The sequence below is a fragment of the Lissotriton vulgaris genome, chromosome 6 (genome assembly GCF_964263255.1).
Source record: "Lissotriton vulgaris chromosome 6, aLisVul1.2, whole genome shotgun sequence".
Lineage (NCBI taxonomy): Eukaryota > Metazoa > Chordata > Amphibia > Caudata > Salamandridae > Lissotriton > Lissotriton vulgaris.
Window position 1 is genome coordinate 594,760,954 of NC_141694.1, and position 22,165 is coordinate 594,783,118.

The window sequence follows — 22,165 nt, forward strand, 5'->3', positions numbered from 1 at the left end:
AAGTCCAAAACAAGTGGCGACTGTTCTGGAGACCTGACGAGACATAGAGAGACAGTCATCGACCACCACTCCAAGATTTTTCCCATGGGAGACAGGAGTAGGACAGGTACCCAGGGAATTGGGCCACCACTCGCTCGACCAGATGTCAGAGTTGTCCCCAAAAATCAAGACTTCCATCTTTTCCCCATTTAATTTAAGGTAATTTTGAACCACCCATGATGAAACAGCTGTCATACAGTCTTTAAAGTTTTGTGCGGAGTCTCTGATCTTTTGAGTAATAGAGACCATGATCTGAGTGTCGTCTGCATAAGACAACACCTCCAGTCCAAATGATTTCACCACTCTTGCCAGCGGGGCCACATAAATATTAAAGAGGGTAGGGCTCAAGGAGGAGCCCTGAGGCACTCCACACACAAGGGGGGAGGACTCAGAGTAAAAATTGCCCATTCTAACGATTTGAGACCGCTAACTAAGGAATGATGCAAGAAGGTCCAGGGCCCGACCGCCAACCCCTATCTCCTTGAGACGCTCCACCAATCTCAAGGGAGACAGGGTGTCGAAAGCGGTGGTAAGGTTGAGTAAGATAAGGAGAGTGGTATGCCCTGCATCCACCTGAACTCGAATATTATCCGACACCATGATGAGAGCAGTCTCCGTTCTATGAGCCCGTCTGAACCCATGTTGGGAGTCATCCAGAATCTGGTGGTCCCTCAGGTAAGCTCTCAGGTGTGAGTTCAGATGGGATTCAAGGATTTTAGCAGGGAGTGGCAGAAGGTAAATGGGGAGGAAGTTTTTTAAATTTAGGGGATCTAAGGAAGGCTTTTTCAGGATGGGCCTAACCACCGCAGCCTTCCAGATCAGTGTCAACAGCAGTGGCCGGGACAACCCGTAAATGGAGGAATATAAATCTACCAGCTTTCTTAGATACCCTGTCCACCACCCTGCCACATCATGATAATGACGGAGATGTAGATTGCATGAACTCCACCCTTACTGCAGCCATTCTTAAAGCTGCTGACTTGCATGCACCCGCTGTGACCTTTTCCTGCTCCCGGCACAGCGAGGCTCACAAATGGTTCACCCCCGAACTAAAACAACTTAAACTAGAAGTCCGCCAGAGTGAAAGGAAATGGCGATCTCATTATTATATATCAGATAAGGAGACTTATCTTCAAACCAGGAAAAAATATAAGAAAATCTTACTGGAGAAGAAAACATCTTATTTCTCGGAGAAAGTTCTGAAATCCCAAAATCAAACTAAAGAAATTTTTCAAATTGTCCACGATCTGTGCAATGATGAACGCTCAGCCCTCCCGACAGTCCCTTCACGCAATCTCTGTGATGCTTTAAATGACTACTTCCTAAATAAAATACTCTCCATAAAACAAAGCATTGCACCCTCTTGTAACTTAGTTTACAATGGCGAAGACAATCCGAACCTAAATACTCTTGAAATGCTACCCAAGATTGACCATAAATCTTTCCTTGAACTGCTGTCTCGGGTTAAATCAGGTTCACCCAATGACATATGTCCACCACACATTATCAAGGAAATTGGCATCACATTTCCACAAGCCATTCTCCCGATTCTTAATGAATCCCTTTCACAGGGCAAGGTTCCTACAGATTTTAAAAATGCCCTCCTTATTCCATTGACAAAGAAACCTGGAAAAGACCCTGCCGACTTGTCTAATTATAGACCCATTTCCCTCCTGCCTTTCCTCTCCAAGATCCTGGAGGCTCATGTTTCCAGTTGTATCTCTAATTTTATGGAGACATCGAACTATCTGGAACCTAATCAAGCAGGTTTCCGCCCGGGCCACTCAACTGAGGCGGTGATTTTGGCGGTGCAGGACACACTCAGGGCCAATGCAGACGTACAGCAGGCTCTGATACTGCTCGACTTGTCGGCCGCGTTCGACACGGTTGACTATAACATCTTACTCAACCGTGTCGAACAGGCCGGCCTTAGGGGTTCTGCTCTGAGGTGGATCGCATCCTTTATTGATGGCCGAACCCAAGCAGTACAACTGGGAACATTCACTGCTACCAGACATCAATCCATCTGTGGGGTCCCGCAGGGCTCATCACTTTCCCCCCTGCTATTTAATTTGTATCTCCGTCCCCTTTTATTCTCTCTCAAAAAATTCAAAGTCACAGCGTACAATTACGCTGATGACTTACAATTGGTATTCACTCTCAATACACCCGATGCAGTGACTGAATTTCAGAAGACCATGAGGCATATCCAAGGTTGGATGAATGATAATCACCTTAAGCTGAACCCTGGCAAGACGGAACTACTCTTGCCCGGGAAAAGCGAACCCAGCTGGGGCCCCCATTTTTGGCCCACCGATATGGGAACTCCTCCTGTTAGTTCAGCCTCAGTAAAAAGCTTGGGGGTCACTTTAAGATCAGATCTAGCGCTGCACTCCCAAGTAGGTGCAGTGGTGTCAGCAAGTTTTTTTCAGCTCCGCAAAATAAAAAAAATTGCTCAGTTCCTTACACACTCTGCCCTCATTCAAGTCACTATAGCCCTGGTGCTGTCCCGTCTAGACTTTTCAAACAGCATCTACTTAGGCTTACCATTGGGACTTTTGAAAAGACTCCAATTGGTCCAGAACCAAGCAGCCAGACTCATAACTAAAACACCCAAAAGGCACTCAATCAAATCAGGCATGAAGGAGCTACACTGGTTACCTGTGGCCCAGAGAATAGCTTTTAAAACCTGCTGTATAACCTTCAGAGCCTTAAATAATTGTGGACCAATTTTTATTAAAAACCTAGTGATAAAATATGTCCCCACACGACACCTTCGATCTGCCCAGAAAACACTAGTGGTGGTGTCTCGATTCAAAAGGAAACGACAAGGGGGCAGCTGCTTTCACCATCTCGCTGCCACCCTTTGGAATTCGCTACCTCTGCCACTCAGACATAGTAAAGATCTGCTCACGTTTAGACATGCCTTGAAGACCTGACTGTTTGAGCAAGCCTATTTATAGTAGTTTTCACAGCAACATGTATTACTTCTTCCTTCCGATAGCGCCATGAAGCCCATGGGCGTACGAGCGCTTTAAAAATGGTTTATAACATAACATAACATAACAGATCAAAGGATATTGGCCCGACGATATGGCTACGTTCAAGACAGTCATGAGATGCGGGGTCAAAGCCACCTTGGCCATTTTCACGACTTTGAGAGGACAGGGATCCAAAGGTGACCCGGATTTGATACCTTCAAGCAAGAGGTCTACAGTTTCAGGTAATAGCATCGGAAAGGCACAAAAACTTGCCGAAGTCATTTTACTGAGAGAACTGTTCAGAAGGGTTTCGGAGGAGGCATCAGGTGTCTGCCTGGCATTAAGACGCTCCAGCTGATCATAAATATCAGAGATCTTGGAGCAAAAAAAGGAAGATAGGCGATCGCAAAGCTCCTGTAAGGGATCCTCTTTGTCAGAGTGCTGTAGGAGCCACAAGGGAGTTAAAGATGTTAAAGAGCTCCTTAGGAGTGGTGATATCCCCGGTGATCTTGGAGTAATATCTTTCCTTTTCCTCAAATAAGGCTGCTTTGTATGCCTTTAGACATTGCTTGTGTGACTCCCTGCCAGAGGGAGCCGGATACTTCCGCCAATATCTTTCCTTCCTTCTGCACTCTTGTCTCATGTTTCGAAGACGATCTGAGAACCAAGGAGCGGAAGGCGTTTCCTTGCCGAGTAACACAATTTTTTAGGGGCAAGAGAGTCCATTATAGCAGTATTTTTTTTGGAAAAGGTTTCCCGCAGCCATATCAACGTTATGAAGGACCTCTGCCTTTGCGTGTAATGAGCTTCAGTAGGCAAAGAGGAGGAGTTAATCCCATCTTCCCCCTTAAGGCAGAGGCCACACCAACTACATGAGAAGGGTCCTTTCATGTACAGCGTTTCTTCTTTCAAGATGTGAATTGGAATTGGAATAGGACTTGTAGAGTGCGTGGCTACCCAAGGGCGTCCCAGCGCTGGACTCGAAGGGTGTAGCTAGGAAACGGAAGTGACCTAGGGGAAAAGCCAGGTTTTCAAGAGCCTTCGGAATTTTGACAGGTTGGATTCCCTCCGAATGTTCAGGGGGAGCAAGTTCCACAGCTTAGGGGCGTTATAGCAAAAGAGGCGTCCTCCTGATGGCACTTTCTTGATTCTTGGGACGTGGGCCAAAAGGAGGTGGTCAGATCTTAGATTCCTGTTGGCTTTGTGAGGTTTAATCAGGCTTTTCAGGATCGGGGGCCCTTATCCTGGAGATTTTTATGTGTTATGCAAAGATATTTGAAATTAATTCTCTCTTGGATCGGGAGCCAGTGTAGTGAGTTTAGGGCAGGCTTGGCCGTGCTTCTGTTATTTGTACCTGTTAGCAGTCTAGCTGCAGAGTTCTGAACAAGTTAGAGTTTGTTTATGACTGATTTCAGGGCGCCAAGATAGAGGGCGTTCCATTAATCTAGTCTGGAGAGGATAAGGCCCTGGATGAGTAGTTTTCAGGATTGTGGGGGAAGAAGGGGGAGGATTTTGCGTGTGGTGCGAAGCAGGCCAAAGCAGATTCCTGCGGTTTTCCTGGCTTGAGTTTGAAAAGTGAGGTTCTGGTCCAGCCAAATACCTAGGCTTTTTATTTCTTTCTTCGGAGAGGGGGCTTGTCCCATGCAGGTTGGCCACATCAGTTTGGGAGTGAGTTTGGGTTGACTGCCTAGCACTAGGATTTCGGATTTATCTCCGTTAAGTTTGAGGAGGGACTTGCTCATCCAGCTGGAGATTTCTTTGAGGCAGTCGCATAGGTTTCCTGGGGATTGGTCTGTCTGTTTAAGTGAGACGACAAGTTGTGTGTCGTCTGCGTACGTGACCCATTTAATGCCAAAAGGGGCTATGATCTCTTCTAAAGGGGACATGTAAACATTGAAAAGGGTAGGGCTTAGGGAAGAGCCCTGACGGAACCCGCATTGTAGTGGAATGGCTCTGGATAAAGTGTTGCCTTCGGAAACCTGAAATGCTTTATTTTCTAAAAATGACTTGAGCCAGGACAGGGCTGTCCCTGTAACTCCCTTGCTGTTTAGACGGTGGAGAAGAATGCGGTGGTCCACCGTATCAAAGGCCGCGCTCAAGTCTAGGAGGATCACTGCTGCGGATCCGCCCGAGTCTAGGATCTTTCGCGCTTCTTCTACGACTGCTAGCAGGGCAGTGTCAGTGCCCTGGGCAGGCCGGAAGCCAGTTTGCGAGCAGTGCAGAAGGCCATTCGATTCAAGGAAGGTGGAGAGCTGTTGGTTGCTGATTCCGGGGAGTAAGGAGATGGGCCGGTAGACACACTGAGTGAGTAACACAGAGTTCGTGGATTTTTCTTCCCAATGACCAACAGATCCCCCCCTTGAGTACCTAAGTTTGGGTCCAGGCTCTGATAGCAAAGGGGCACCAGAAATCCCAAAGGCCTCAACCAGTCCAAGTTGGACAAATATGCATATGCGAAAACGCAGACAGACCCCTCGTCTAAGGATACTCCTTCTCCAGATGGGGCTAGTGTCGATTACAAACATGAGGTGACTACAGGACATTATACCACTCTAAACAAAGTGGATTCGTGCATAGGTACTCTGGCGGTGGATCTTACCTTAATTCGCGCTGACTTCAACAAAATGTCCACGAAAGTAACGGAGGTTGAAACTACTACGGCAACACTGACGCCCGATACGAGCACCCTTAAATAGCAAGTGCAGCAGCTCATGTCGGACAACAAGTCAATGGCGGCAAAGCTGGAGTACCAGGAGGGGCGATTGCGACAAAGCAACATTTGCATTACTGGCGTGCCATAATGAACAGTTGGCCCGGCCCTTGACCTGTTTGTTGAGGACTTAATCACAGCCCACCTTCAGCCACAAGGTCTGTCCAACTACTTATGCGTTGAGAGAGCACATCGGGTCCCTGGAGGTAGACCTAAGCCAGGGGCCCCACCACGCCCAATATAAGCCCGCATTTCTAATTTTAGGGACAGAGATGTGATATTGCAAGCTGCCCGCACTGCCCCTCCGATACGGGTAGACAATGCAACCATTACAATATTTCCAGACTATACTGCGGCAGTCCCAAAACAACGCCGTGGATTTCTTGAAGTTAAAAGAGTTCTCCGTGACCGGGGAATTAAATACTCTTTGCTTTTTCCGGCCAAATTGAGGGTGGAAGCTGAAGGCAAAGCATGGTTCTTCCTGTCACCAGAGGACGTCCAGGAGTGGCAGGAGGGATGGCGTAAGACCACCTGCACGGGAAGATCAGGAGGAGACGACACTCGAAACAGAAACCATGATATGGGGGACGAACAGGAATAGGCCTATGTAACGGAACTTGCAATATGCTCAAAGTAAACAGAGACAGAATGAAACGATATGCACGCTATTACCAGCAGAGACTGCAGAGGTGCTGGTGTACAGGTACAACAGCGAGCAAAACGTTTCTGGCTACCTATGAAGGCAGGGACCAACCATGACGAGAACAATGTATCCTTGCATAACTTGCACGATTCTGTGGCATAGATAATGGGAAAGGCAATGATTGTTACAGGTTTGAGGGGGTTCTGGGGGGAGGAGGATGTCTTCTCTCACCCCCGCCAAATGGTAAATGTGAAGGGTAATAAGCACTCTGCACAGTTGGGGTGGCGGGTAGTTCTGAGTCCGTCAAGCAGGGAGGCAGGGAGGGGGGTGGATATGGGGGGGATGTTCTATTGGTATCTTCTGTTCTTAGTTGCGATTTTTACGAGGGCAAATAGGGCGCACTATTTAGCTGTGACTGCTATTTTGATATGCTATGGAAGTGATCCTATGACAATATATGTTACCCGTGGTGAAGAGGGATGATCTAGGCACAACAAGAGTCTAGTTCACAGACACCCAAGGTATCCCCCATAACTCCTTTGTCGTTGATTACTTGGAATGGACATGGGCTAGGATTAAGAGGGGCTTGGTTTTACAATATTTATAGGGGTGTACACCGGCGTTGGCCCTGCTGCAGGAGACCCATTTGGTAGGCTCCGCCTGCAAAGCAATGGACCGCTGGGAGTTTCATATGGTGGTGCACTCTGAGTTTTCTTCTGGTTCGAGGGGTTTCGGTATTTTAGTGCGTAAACACTTTCTCCTAATAATAAAGCAAACTCGAACAGATAACCAGGGTCGATTTGCAGCTATTACTTGTCAATGGGAAGGGAAAATGTTTAATATAGTGTCAGTGTACATCCCTCCAGCCCCCCACTCAGTGGCCCTCCCAGCACTTAGTGCATTTCTATTGGATCTCCCAACAGGGGAAATACTACTTGGTGGGGACTTTAATGCTACATTTGACGGCACCCAGGATCGGCACCCTCCAGAACTGAATGTAGCAGGCACTACACGTATGGAGGAATTTATGGACGCCCTTGGGCTTACGGATACATGGAGGTAAAGACATCCAGAAGCACAGCAATACACTTTTCAATCAGGAGTGCACAATAGTCTTTCTCGAATCAATTATTTTTTACAGCTGCAGTTAGCTTTTCAAATGTGGTAAGCGTTGAGATCCGTCCTAGATGTATTTCGGATCATTCTCCAATAACTTTAACATATATGAACCATCACAAAGCACGGCAACGTGTCTACCCTGTGTATCCTGGGTATCTGCGTGTCCCTAAAATTTCTAAAAACATTGTTACAGCAACACGTCACTACTTTCAGGAAAACACCTCATCAGTTCAGTCCTCTGGTACACTTTGGGAGGCCTATAAAACGGTGATCCGTGGTCAGGCCATCTTCTCTATTGTAGGTCACAAGATGGAGAAGCAAGCGGAGCTGAACGCTATAGAATCTGAATTGGATAATACTACTGCTCAGCACGCACAGAACCCGTCCCCAGAAACATCCAAACCTACGTAATAAGCAATGTAAATTTAGGGAATACCAGAAAGAAATGACTAAGGCTCGACTACAGGCTACGCGACACAATGGGATAAGGCAAGTAAACTTTTAGCTTGGCTTGATAGGAAGGAGCGAGTGCAGCAAACAATAGCGCAGCTGCGCACCCTAGATGGTTACCTGGCGGCTGCACCGGAGGACATAGTGAATATATTGGCAGGGTATTTCGAAAGGGTGTATGAGTTGCAGACGACCATAGAGACGGATGAGGCTCAAAATTATATTAAAGATATCCATATGTCTAAACTGTCCCCAGAGGCAGCCCTCACACTGGAGGTTGACCTAACAATCGAGGAACTGCAGATGGCAATCGGCTCCCTGCAATCGAGGAAAGCAGTGGGACCTAATGGCTTGCCCATTGAACTATATAACAGGACTGCTGACATAACTGCCCTTTATCTTTTAAGGATGTATCTTGAGAGTCTGGAAGCAGGGGAGCTCCCACGAGATCAGCGAATGGCCACAATAGTGAAGATCCCAAAACCTGGTAAGCCCCACGAGGAATGTACTTCCTATTGCCGATATCGTTAATTAATGCCGAAGCCAAAATATTAGCCAAACTTCTAGCAACGTGGCTGACCCCACATCTTGCGGCTCTAATTCACCCGGATCAGTCCGGGTTTATGCCCCATAGGAGCACAGCGCTCAACTTGCGGCAGCTGCATGGAGTGTTGGCTCGCATGCCTTATATCCAGGAACCGGCCGTCATCCTTTCCCTTGATGTGCGGATGGCTTTTAACATGGTGGAATGGCCTTATCTTTTTGCAGTCCTTAAACACTTAGGTTTTGGCCCAAAATTCTGTGCATGGATACAGTTACTATACACTAAACCCCCAGCACATGTAGTGACCAATGGACATATCTCAAGAGATTTCCCACTGAGACGTGGAACCAGCCAAGGATATCCATTATCCCCATTACTCTTCATGCTTGTGTTGGAACCGCTGGCAGCATGGATCAGGTGGGAACCAATGATTCGAGGGCTCAGGTGGGCACTGAACTGGGAAGACCGCATCTCCCTATATGCGGATGATGTGTTGTTGTATCTAACATCCCCTAGACGATCCATTTTGGTGTTACTAAACATTTGCGAGATATTCGGTTGGGTCATTGCCATTGCTGTCATTGCTAGGAAAGGCAGACCTGTTTAAAATGATGGTGCTCCCACATTTGTTATATGTTTTGGAGAATACCCCATTTTGCGTACCGCCGAGCTACTTCAAATCAGTAGTAACAGAAGTCTCTAGTCTGCTATGGGCGAATAAACCTCCGCGCATAGCACAAGATAAGCTAGTGAGGAGCTGGTATGATGGCGGTATAGCCCTTACCAGTATACAATTGTACTATAGGGCAGCTCAGTTTAAAGTAGTTAATTGTTGGATACATGCCCTCCAGACTGACCCAGCGTTTCAGGCAGATCGTCAAGGAATGGGAGAGGAAGCGGTCATGTCAGTACTCTACAACAGAAACAGATCCAGACTACTAATTGGGCCGACTGCACACACAGTTAGCATATGGTACACGGCGCATGCCAGGTTAGGATGGCAGGGGGTATTCTCGCAAATGACACCACTCTGGAATTCACAACCGCTTGGGAGACTCAGAAATAGTAAATGCTTTAGTAAATGGGATGCCATAGGCATATCAACGGTGGATGATCTCCGGAGGAAGGTTGAAATGGTCACGTTTGAACACCTAAAGGCCCAGTATGAACTCGCCCCCTCTGAGGTCTTCAGGTACACGCAGATCAGGCATGCACTGCAGGCAGTTTTAACTCCAGGCACCATCTTACCAGAAGCTACTCCACTAGAAGATAGATTGTTGACTGAATATATGCCAAAAAGGGCCACCGCCTTCACTTATCATAAGTTAGTTAACAACTTGCCAGACCCCATGCTGGCATTTAGACAAAACTGGTCTATGGATTTGGGAGAATTTGATGACTCGGATTGGCAAGGGGCACTGTCGTCCCCTCGTGAGGTTGCAATACCTTCACGACTAAGGTTGGTGCAACTAAAAATACTTCACGTACACATTCCACTAGAATGACCCTTTACAAAATAGGGACGGCTTCTCATCAGTTCTGTCTGCGAGGTTGTGGGGAGGAAGGTACTTTGTACCATACTATATGGGAGTGCCCGAAGATTATGGCATATTGGGTTAAAATAATGAGGACTGCATCACTAACTGTGGAGGTGTCTTTGACTCAGGAACCAAAAAGATGCTTACTAAATATGTGGGAACCGAATGATCTGAACCACCCAGCGCAGGATTGGGTAACATTGGGAATGATGTTTGCTAAGCGAAATATTGCAGAGAGGTGGGGCTCAAGAGAGTCACCTAAATTGCAAGAGTGGTGTAAAGACATGGATGAAGCTATGGTGGCGGAGAGGGCGGTGTATGTACATAGAGGATGTCCTCAAAAATGGGGAAGAGTCTGCTGGGCGTGGCTAAGCGGCCGAGAGTAATGGGCTTGAGCTTGAGCGAGCTCTCCCCAGCCCGCGGCGAATAATTAATATACAGCCTGAAGACCCGGACAGAATTCTCGCCAAAGTGCCCATTTGTGCAGCTGACACCCTCGGGAAGGCTCTGGTGTGGTGTTCGGGGACTGCGGTCCCCGCTACATAGACGTTGCAGCGGCCAATTGCTGGGATGGCCGGGATGCGCAAAATGGCGGCTCCGATGCAGTGATCAGAGCAAGGACCTGCTCTGCCTTCAGCAACCCCCAAACGGCCCCCCCTCCCACCAGGTGACAGGCAGTTAGGGGCTCGGCCCCTGAAAGGGCAGGAGAGGCGCCGCGGGGGGACCGGGACTGCGACTTTCCGGTCGCCTCCCCAGGCAGTGGGGTAGTGTTGGCCCTGGAGCAGTGCGAAAATTTAGGCCCCGGCTTTGCGGCCTACCAGCGGTTGACGCGTTGCTTGCAGTGGAGAAACGCTCCAGGCCCATTGGTGAAAGGGGCAGAACGCGGCCCACTGACTCGCTGCCGCCCGTGCTGCAAACGGCGACACTCCCGCCAGCTGAAACTCTGCGTTTGCCTCCAGGAGCGTACTTTCTGGACCCTGATAGTGCTGGAGGCGCGGCCACGTCTACAGTGGCCCTGACACACTGCGGTGCCTGGGAGCCCCAGTAGATCCACTGTGCTGCAGCTTGTGCTTTTGCCCCACCCTCCCCCCTCCCAACTGACAAGACCTGCTTCGGACAGGGCGCGCCCGGCCTGGTTACTTGGCCATGGACTGTTGGAACTTCTTGGCCGGTTGGGCGGTGCTGGCGGGCGCGACCCGGTTATAGAGGGCTGTGGGACGAGAAACAAGCCCCATGACGACCTGCTGGACGTGGGACAGAGCATACCACGAGGGCCCCAGTTTGGGAGGCGGCTCTCATTTTAGAGGAGAAAATAGCGACGGGGTGCAGGGGCTCCAAGAATAGCTCTCAGACGAAACTGTCTAAATTCGCATGGCACCAAGGCAGAGAAAAACCCGATTCGCCAAGAACGGGCAAAGACGGCGCAAAAGGGTCATCTCCCCCGACTAAAGAACCCACGCTCCATGATGTCATGGCCGACATTGGGGGGATGCGCACATCTATGGACTCAGTAACGGCGGACGTTTCCCTACTGCGTGCTGATTTTAAGCAGACAAACGAAAAAGTGATGGAACTCAAGGTGGTGACGGCGGCGCTACAAGAAGATACTTCCGAGCTCCAGCGCCAAATGTCCGACATGGAAAAAAGACAGACTCGTATGGCACAACAGTTGGATGATTACAAAGGGAGGGATCGTCGCAACAACTGTAGAATCCTTGGGGTTCCGGAGAAAATGGAGGGGCCTGCCGCGGATCTCTATGTGGAAGAGCTGATCACGAAACACCTAAAGCTTAAGGCCCTCTCTGCTTATTTCTACATAGAACGAGCCGATAGGGTGCCGGCCGGGAGGCCCAAACCCGGGGCCCCTCCTAGACCCCTTATAGCCAGAGTCTTTCATTTTCGAGACCGAGGCAATATTTTGCAAGCATCCAGAGCGGGCCCCCCCATTAAAGATCGACAGTTATGAGGTCTCCTTTTTTCCGGATTTCACGGCTCAGGTCCAGGCGCAACGACGAAGCTTCCAGGCAGTCAAACAGGAACTACGCAGAAGGGAAATTAAGTACGCAATGCTTTTTCCAGCAAAACTGAGAGTTGAATGGGACGGTAAATCGTGGTTTTTCGACTCACCTGAGGCAACCTGGGACTGGCTGGACGGATAGACGAAGGTCGGCGACAAGACTAGTAGTCGTCGTAATGCAGCTGAATGGAGGACCGGTGGCAGACCGCAGACCGCAGCGACAGGGGCCGAGCTGGGGACAAGCGGCCTATCTGAACAGGAATAAGGAACACCGGCGGCCACTTGACGGACTAGCCCTAATGAACACTTGCAAGTATGGGGGGAGCTGTCAGCGTGGGAGCGACTGGGTGTAGGTGCCTGAATTTGAAGGTTCCGGGTATGTAATGTGTTTAATTTTCAATTTTCTAGCCCTGTTATTGAGATTTTCCTTAGGCTGTTATCCACGATTGAAGGCTGTATTAAATTGTTGGCTTGATAGACTGCCGCGGGGGAGGGGATCGCTTCACCTCTATGCAGTTAGCATGGGTGGGGAATGCAAAGGCACTCTGCCGGGTTGGGGGGTGGGCAGTTTGAAGTCCACAGGCAGGGGAGCAGGGAGGGGGGAGGAGGGGACTCAGTGGGATGTTTCAGGGGAAGGGGTGGAAGGTGGTATTTTTGTTACTGACTACTGTGAAAATGTACGAATTCTGATTACAGTGTTGGAGGGGGGAAGGGTTGGCTGCACTATGTTCTGTGCTTTAGTTTTGGGCTATACTTCAAGAATACGGGCGAGCAAATGTGTGATGTAGTGATGAGCTTTCAAGGATGTTTTGAACATGATGGCGGACGAGGTCTTGGATGATAGGATAACAGATGATACTGCCCCGGTCCTGGCCCCAGTGCCCCCTCTAACCCTGGTCACCTGGAATGTACACGGTTTGGGGGATAAAATTAAGAGGGGCTTGGTGTTGCAATATGTAGTTAGAGCAGCCCCAGCATTGGTATTGCTTCAAGAGACGCATCTGGTGGGTTTGACATGTAAGGCTTTGGATCGATGGGGATATGAGATGGTAGTACATTCTGAGTTTTCTTCCAGTTCCAGGGGGGTGGGAATTCTGATGCGTATGCGCTTTCCTGTGATAGTACAACTGGTGTGGAAAGATGCACAAGGACAGTTTGCAGCTATCTCCTGCTTGTGGGAGGGAAGGAGGTTCAATGTGGTATCAGTGTACATTCCACCTGCCCAGCATTCAGTCGCTCTCCCCACCCTCAGTGCATTTCTACTGACCCTGCCAGAGGGCGAACTCATACTGGGCGGAGATTTTAATGCGGTTCTAGACGAAGGACTTGACCGCCACCCCAGCAGGGGGACAGGGTTGCATAAAGCGCGGCTAAATGGCTATGTAGAGGCTATTGGTCTTACAGACGGGTGGAGGTTCAAAAACCCGGGGATCGAGGCTACACCTTTTACTCAGGGGTACACAATAGTCTCTCACGTATTGATAATTTTTTTTGTCTCTGCAGACAGCTTGCCCCATTTAACTGAGATAAAGATAGGCCTGAGGGGTATCTCGGATCATTCCCCAGTCTCCATGATGTACTCCTCTTATGTGAAAACCCGGAGGCGCATCTTCCCGATTTCGCCTTTTTATTTACAAATTCCACAAATCAGAAAGGACCTAGTCGCGGCTACGAAATGCTACTTCCAAGAAAATATTGCTTCCGTGGCCTCATCGGGGGTCCTGTGAGAGGCATACAAAGCGGTGCTACAGGGCCAGGCAATAGCCTCCATAACAGGTCACAAGCAGACTGTGCAGGAAGACCTTAAAACACTAGAGTTCGACCTGGACGTTTTACAGTCCAAAAATGATGTCGATCCTACTGAGGAGGCTAAGCGCCAGTTACACCTTAAGCAGGCAGAATTCACGGAGCATCAGCGAGTGCATGTCAGACAACGGCTTATGCGCATTCAACATATTGTATACGAGGTTGGAGATAAGACAGGGAGACTTCTGGCATGGCTGGAAAAGAAAGACAGGGCCCAGAGGACGATAGAGCAGCTTCGCTCCGCCGACGGTAAGGTATACACTTCCCCTATGGATATAGTGGACACCTTGGCCAATCATTACGAAGCGGTTTATACCTCCTCCTCCTGTATGTCCTCTGAGGAGGCACAAACCTACATTAAAGATATTCAAATGCCCTCCCTTTCATACTCGGACACCGAACTGTTGGAGTCGGACTTTACGACGGATGAGGTCCTGGGTGCTATTCATTCTTTGCAGTCAGGCAAGGCCATGGGGCCAAATGGGGTCCCCATAGAACTTTACAAGCGCGTCTCTGATCACGCGGCCCCGCATCTGTTATGAATGTTTGAAGACAGCTTGGCTACGGGGGAATTGCCCCGAGATCAGCAGACAGCTACGATTATAGCCATACCAAATCCTGGTAAACCCCCGGACGAATGTACATCATATCGTCCTATTTCATTATTAAATTCGGAAGCGAAAATATTGGCCAAAATGATAGCCGTACGACTAACCCCGCATTTGGAGAACCTTATCCATCCGGATCAATCCGGATTTATGCCGAACAGGAGCACTACTCTCAATTTAAGACGAGTTCATGCGGTCATGGCGCAGATCCCAGCTCTATCGGAACCGGCTGTGATCCTGTCTTTAGATGCCCGAATGGCCTTCGACATGGTCGAGTGGCCGTATCTATTTGCGGTATTGCGACATCTAGGCTTTGGGCCAAAGTTTTGTGCTTGGGTGAAACTCCTGTATACAAATCCACTTGCTCATGTTGTAGCCAATGGCCATATTTCCAGGGATTTCCGGCTAGGCCGCGGTACGTGTCAGGGATGCCCCCTATCGCCACTGCTTTTTCGCATTGATCTTGGAGCCGTTGGCAGCATGGATACAGTGGGACCCCATGATAAAGGTCTCAGCTGGACTCTTGGGAGGACCGCATATCGCTATATGCTGATGATATTCTTCTTTACTTAACTCTCCCCAGGCGTTCACTCATGGTTCTTCTTAACATCTGTGAGATTTTTGGGCGAGCCTCAGGATACACCATCAATTGGTCCAAATCGGTGTTATTTGTCCTCAAGGGGACCCCACCGCGCCTGCCGGACGGCTGCCCCCTGATGGTCACTGATGGACCCTTTAAATAAGTCAGGAGATTTTTTTCCACCGCAATTTACTACCATCACTTGAACGACTCCGCACGGATGTAAGGCATTGGCACACCCTACCGCTGACCCTTTTAGGTAAAGCTGCGTTATTTAAAATGATGACATTACCACAACTGCTTTGTATCCTGGAAAATACTCAGTTTCTCGTGCCTCTAAAATATTTTAAGTCCATAAACGCATTGGTTTCTGGCCTACTTTGGGGGGACAAACCGGTGCGCATTTCTCGACAAAAGTTGGTACGAGGGTGGTTTGATGGAGGCATCGCGCTCCCAGATATCCAGCTGGTAAAGTCATGTTCTGTGTCAACATAATCTAAGCGCCAGGATGCCCGTCGGGTGATAGTGATAGTGCTATACAAGAACGCCTATACATACATACTATTGGACAGCCCAACTAAAGACTATAAATCACTAGCTTCACGCTCCGCAGACTGAGCCTGCGTTCAAGCCAGATAGATACGACCTAGTGAGTGATGGCCGCGCTCTACGACCCTAGAGGTGCGGCGGCCCTGCTGGGCCCCACAGCTCACACCGTAAAGCTATGGCACCTGGCCATGGCACCTGGCATCAGCTCGTCCAAAATGTAAGAACATGATCACGCAGATGACGCCACTCTGGGCATCGCGACGCCTCGGCTGTCTCTGTAATAGTAAGGGATTTGAGTCCTGGGACCGCATAGGCATATCGGGGTTGGAGACCTCTATAGGCGGGGTGCAATCCTCACCTTTGACCAGCTAGCGGCCCAATTCAACTTGGTAGAGGCGGAACGTTTCCGCTACCTGCAAATCAGTCATGCTCTCAAGTCTGTGCTTCCAATTGAAGGAAAGCTACCAGAATCCACTCCTTTACAAGATAGACCGCTTACGGAGCACATGCTGAAAAAGGCGACCTCATTGGTCTACCGTAAGTTGGTCAACAATATGCCTGACCCCATGGAAAGACTTAGAACGGCCTGGACTGTGGAACTAGGTGAATTTGACGAGTCGGACTGGCAGACCGCGCTCTCCTCGCCTCAGGAGGTCGCTGTGCCATTGCGGCTGAGACTGATACAATTGAAAGTCTTACATCGAGTATAATATACTAGGGTCACACTACATAGGATCGGTAGAATCACACATCAGTTCTGCTTGAGAGGCTGCGGGGAGGTGGGGACGTTCTACCACACTATCTGCCACTGCCCATTGATTGTTTGTTTTTGGTCCAAGGTCATGCGGACTATATCACAAGTGTTTCACATTTCGCTACTCCCTGAACGACGCCGTTGTTTGCTGAACATTTGGGAGCCTAATGAGCTGAGTAATGCCCTACAAGATTGGGCAACGATTGGTATTATGTACGCTAAACGAAATGTGGCTAGGGCCTGGGGGTCTTCCGTGATACCGGCGCTTAGTGCCTGGAGTACAGATATGGACTCAGCGATGGTTGCCGAAAAGGCGGTATACTTAAATCAGAAGTGTCCGCGAAAGTGGGCCAAAATTTGGGGAGCCTGGAATGAATATAGGGGGCTTGTTTGTGAACCGTCTCATATGAATAGTGATACCGATTCGGAATGACAAGGAGGGAGGACGAGATAATCATGGGATGGTATGGTGTTATTGTATAATTGTCCAGACTGCATTACTACTGTCTCCTTGTGGTGACTGCTTTGTCCACTATGTTTTGCCTTATTTAATGTGCTCAATTGATTTAAATAATGTAAACCTTGACTATGCCCATTGTTTATTTTCTGTGTCAACAATAAAAACTGTTTAAAAAAAAAAATGGGAAAGAGTTTGGGGAGCCTGGAACAAATTCAGAGGATATCTCTGTGAACCGCCAAGCATGGAGACTGATCAAATGTCCGATTAAAGGGTGTGGGAGGGGGAACCGAAGCTCATGTAAAGGTCTTCATCCTCCCCTCCCCCTTCCCCCGCCTCTGGGTTAGAAGCACCATTAGGCCATGGTCCCAGCTGCCACGCTTTCAGTTGAATACAGAGCTCTTTTCCCCTACCCCTCTTGGTCTTCCAGCTTGTCCTTAGGATGTGTTTCTATTGTTTAGTCTCCTTTCGACTATATTAAAATATCCCACAAAGTGACAGTTTAACTATAAATACTCTATGGCAAAGCATGAACAGGATGCTGTTTCCCGGACTCTTCTTGGTCTTCCCACATGCTCTCAGGATGTGTTTTTGTCAATTCGCGTTTTTTTTCTCCCTATGTTCAAATATCACACAAGGCGGCAGTTTAGCTCTTTGGCACAGCATGCCTTGACCACCTGCCTGCAAGTGCAAATGTCCCTACCTCTCTGCCTCAGGACTTCTTTCTGAGTTGAAAATGAGCCTTTGCTATCTATTGTCACACCTAAATACTTATACTCTTTAATCTTCTCAACAGTTGCTTGGCCAAGTCCCAACGAGGTGTCCCTTCTGCCTTTTTTTGGTTCAGTAACAAGGTCTTAGTCTTGTCTAAGTTGAAGCTGTCAGTTTTTCTCTTTAGTTCTTCTTGCGCCGGTCCAAGAATTTCATCTCAAGCGGCACAATACAAATGCCCCAGGCCGTCCCTCTTAATAATGGCCTTAGATCCCAAATTCAACAAAATAGAACCAGAGTCCTGTTTCATTATTCCTAGCTGAAGCATTCAGGAGACCGGCCTGCTTTGAATACTCAAATTCTTTCAAAGTAAATGCTTCGGAACCCCAGGACACTCAGTCAAGAGCGTCAAGGGGGCGATGAGAAACAGGGGCTGGGACAGGTGGTAGCTCGCCTCACTGCGGACCACCAGCTCGACCCAAGATCCAACTATGAGGTTTTAAACTGCAGCAAATTAAAAAAAATATGCCATTGGAGCTAAAATTACCATGGCTGCTGGCACCAAATTTGCCCTGCAATGGATCCTCATTAAAGGATTTAAAGTGTACTCATTCTAATTAGAGGGCCCCGAAAGAGTCCTGTATTGTTATTTTTCATCATTACCTCCCCAAGTCAGGAGTGTGTAATTTGCTCGCCTGCTGCCTTTCTTGGATGTGGTAGCCATTTCTCAAGCTCCTGCTATGGAATCAAATCCGGATTCCCCCTTACCTGTGGTCACCACCATAGGCACAGTAAGTACCATCAAAAGTAGGGCAGACATTCAATTGTATCATCACTGTCACCGGGACGTGCGCTCGACCCGAGGTTATCTAGAACTACCAAAGCAGCAAGGCAAGTCCGTATTGGTCTTGGTTTGATAAATGCACGCATCCCAAGAGGTCAGTGCTTGTCAGCATGTATTAGCTCTATAAGGCCCGCAGTTATCCAAGTAACAGATTTAGCGTTCAAAAGAACCATAACTGATTTAATGAGCCATTCACAGTTTCACTGTACCAGCTGTGTGTAATTTACACGTACATGACTTAATCTTTGAAGCAAGCATATGCTACTGGCAGGATAAACCAGGTAGCCACACCTGCTGGACTGAGTTGTTGGGAGACTGGTATTGTCATCTGACCGATCTGCACACCCCTCAGGAGCCAGCTGGTGCAGCCCACCCACCTGGGGGGTTAGCGGGGGGACAGCTGCAGTCAAATGGGCACCGGCAGGGCCAGCCGTCCCTGTGGAAGGGAGAGACAGGCCAAGGCACAGCCTGAACAACACTCAGGGTTCAGTGACACCCAAGGAACAGTCATTCTGAGCTTCTGCAGAAATGTGATGTGGGAGGATAATGACAGTGTGGCCTGCGGGGGACCAGGCTGCCAGGCAACCTGCCTGGGACCTGGCGCCATTGACCCCATCTACTATGGTCAGACCACTCTGGGGCACAAGCTGCCAAGGCTGCTTAGCCTTTGGCCTGCTGGGTTGGGGAAGGGCCTCCAACAAGCAGCATGCCCTCAAGTTGAATGGTCCCTGGCAGTGTGGAAGCTCTTTGCTTTAAATACCAGCAGAGGCTGGCCAAAGAGTTCATCCCTAAATAGACCAAGCATGCATAATCGATCGGAGTACACAGCGCTGGTCGAGCACTCCCCTGGCAGGCCGCCCTGCACAGGGATGCCAGCTTCTCATCCCTACCTGTACCCAGGGAAAGCAGGTTCAGAGGAAAGGTCCATCTGAAAGGGCTGGGAGGCAGGTGTAGAGCCTGGCCCTCAGGGGCCCATGCGGACAGCCCAAGCACTGGCTTGCCTGCCTCAGAATTGTCAGACCTTAAGGGGGTCCGAGGGATCTTCTCCCTAGTAATCTGGAGGAAAAATACTCCTCTTTCATGTAAGCCGTGCCCACTGAGTAACAGAGGGGACCGAAGACGCAAATGTGCTCATCCTCCTGCAGCCCTGACTGCGGACGGGTAGGCAAATGAGCCCTCATCGGGACTTCCAGGGCATCACAGCCATTTGGTAGCGCCCAGTGGTGGCAGGCATGGATCTGGGGTGGTGGGGCGGGGCAAGGGGTTAAGAGGATGATAAAAAAGAAAAAACACTTATCTAGTCATCTCTCTCTCCCACATCATCTCTCCTCTGCATCGGCCAAACAGGAAGGAGCCAGGCTCTCCTAAGCCAATCACAATGCTGCAATGCAGTGTTGTGACTGGTCTGAGCGCCATCAATTAGCGCTCATACGGGGACTTGGGGCCTGGACATGTTCTCCATTCAGGCTATAATGCAGCCTGGATGGAAACATGCCAAGTGCACATGAATGTTTGGCTGGTCCGAGATGGCCTGCCAAAGTGTCATACGCACTTCAGTGTGCATACCACTCTTCCCCTGCCCTGCCATGCTCTGCTCTGAGCTGAGCAGCCCCGCACACCCTCAGTAAAATGATAATAACGTTAAGTTATTATCATTTTATTTGTACTTTCTTTCACTGCTGCAAAGCAGTGGGGCGATGCTCCTCCGCTTTAGCGGAGGCTCCGACACTGGTAGTGCCATTGGAAAGTATTGCACGCAACCAGTTGGCCGGCAGGGTCACCTGGTTGCGCTTTGCCTTAATGAACATGGCTTCTGCTTGTCCTTAAAGGGACAGGGGCTCTGCAACTGTGAGCTCAGAGCCTCACCTGGGCCTCAGGCACAGGGCTTTGAGGGAGGCCCCAATGGGCCTTTGACCTGGGGCTCAAAGGACCTTAACATGCAGGGGGAGTGGGGGGAGGCCTCCCTATGCCAGTGGACCCCTGAACCAGGACCTTGGTCATGCGGCAGGCCGGAGGAGGGAGACCAGGGCAGGAGAGCCTGCCCTGGTGCCCGGCACAGGAAAGGCCTCCCCGGGCCTTCAGGACCCTGTCCCTAGTACTTTGCATGTGGTGGGCTGGAGGATGGAGCCTGGGCTTGGGGCACCCACCCCAGGGCCCACAGGGGCCCCGAATGGAGCTCCTGGACCCAGCCAAGCAGTGGATGACTCACCGGACCCCCAGAACCCTGTTCCAGCTGCTCTGACATGCTGGGGGCCCAAGGATGAGCCCAGGACAGAGGTGGGCAGGTTCTGGGTCAGCTGGTCACTGGCTAATTCTAGGAGTACCCTGGCCCTAGTAATCCAAAGAAAGGCTTCCTACCTTTCTCGTCATTCGTGCACACTGAGGGACAGAGGGGACCACCGGCACAAACACACCCGACCTCCAATGGCTCTGCCTGGGAATCCAGTGATCCGTTATTGGCACTTCCAGGGCAGCTGGAATGGCAGTTTCATGTCCCTACCTGCTCTCGGGGAAGGCAGGCTCAGTGGAAAGGCCCACAGGGAAGGTCTGGGAGGCAAGTGTTGACCAGGGCCCCTGGGGGCCCTGCGGTCCGGTCCTTTGGTAGCACCTGACTGAGAACTGCTGGACCACAAGAAGGTCTGGAGTACCCTGTCCTTAATAATTCAGAAGAAGGCTATGACCCTTACTTGTATTCCATGCACACAGAGGTACAGAGGATACAACCAACACAATGTGCTCATTCTCCTAGAGTCCTGCCTCGGCTCGGCTTAATGAAGCATATGAGCCCTCAGCTGGACTTCCAGGGCAGCTGGAATGTCCACTTAATGTCCCTGTCTGCTCTCGGGGAAGGCAGTCTCAGAGGAAAGGCCCATCAGGCAGGACTGGGATTTAGCAGCTCAGAATGATTGGACCTAAAGGGGGTTCAATGTACCCTCTCCCTAGTAATCTAGGGAAAAATACACCCTTTCTTGTAATCCGTGTGCACCGAGTGACAGAGGGGACTGAAGGCCCAAATGCACCTGGAGCCCTGGCTGGGATCGAGGTAAGCAAATAAGCCCCCATCAGGACTTCCAGGGCATCTGGTCCCCCCTTTGGAAAGCATGGCTTGTGACCAAATAACTAGGCTCAGAGTAACCTGTGGCCCGGATGCTCGGAGCCCCAGCTGGGCCAAGGGCATGGGGCTGCGATGAGGGTCCTGACCCAGGACCCGCAGGCACCTTATCACGCAGGTGAAGAGGGGGAGGCCTCCCCGGCCTGATAGTATCCTGTCCTGGGCCCATGCGGTTCTGCAGGTCGGAGGACGGAGCCCTGGGGCCCTTGAACCTGGTCGGAGCTCCTGGACCCGGCCACACAGGTTAAGGCTCCCCGGGCCGGGAAAATGGTCATAACAACTGTTCTACCATTTTTGTTCCTTTAGATTTTGGATCCTGGCTCAGCCAACACCCAGGGAAACCTAGCTAGCCTAGGGCTATCCCGGGTGGGCTAACCTGGGTGGCACTCACCCCATTTTATTACCCAAAATGCATTGCAAATCTCAAACTTTGACTATAAAAAACAATTTTTTCTGACATTTCTGTGATGGAAGGTACCGGGATCTGTAGGGAGCCACAAAACCTCCTTACACCTGGCATTCCCCTAGGTCCCCTGATACAAACGATATAAGAAGCACTTCCCCTGCTTCCCAGGATGAAAAATAAAAATAAAAATGAAATCCAACTACTGTATCCAGCAGCAGGAATTCCTGGACATGCGAAGAGGATGTAACAGTTACGTCCTCCGCACACGGCAACAGTGGCGGACGAAAAAAACGTTAC

General features: G+C 49.8%; 1 protein-coding gene across 1 annotated transcript in view; it reads left to right on the forward strand.

Moving 5' to 3' along the window:
* The first annotated feature begins 7,801 nt into the window (after positions 1–7,801).
* The window catches only part of LOC147707750 (trypsin-like), a 69,750-nt gene continuing 55,386 nt past the window's right edge, over positions 7,802–22,165 (forward strand). Inside the window, exons 1-2 of the mRNA XM_086925664.1 lie at positions 7,802–7,899; positions 8,011–8,429. Coding sequence (XP_086781790.1) covers positions 7,802–7,899; positions 8,011–8,429 — 517 coding nt within the window. The remainder of the gene's footprint in view (positions 7,900–8,010; positions 8,430–22,165) is intronic.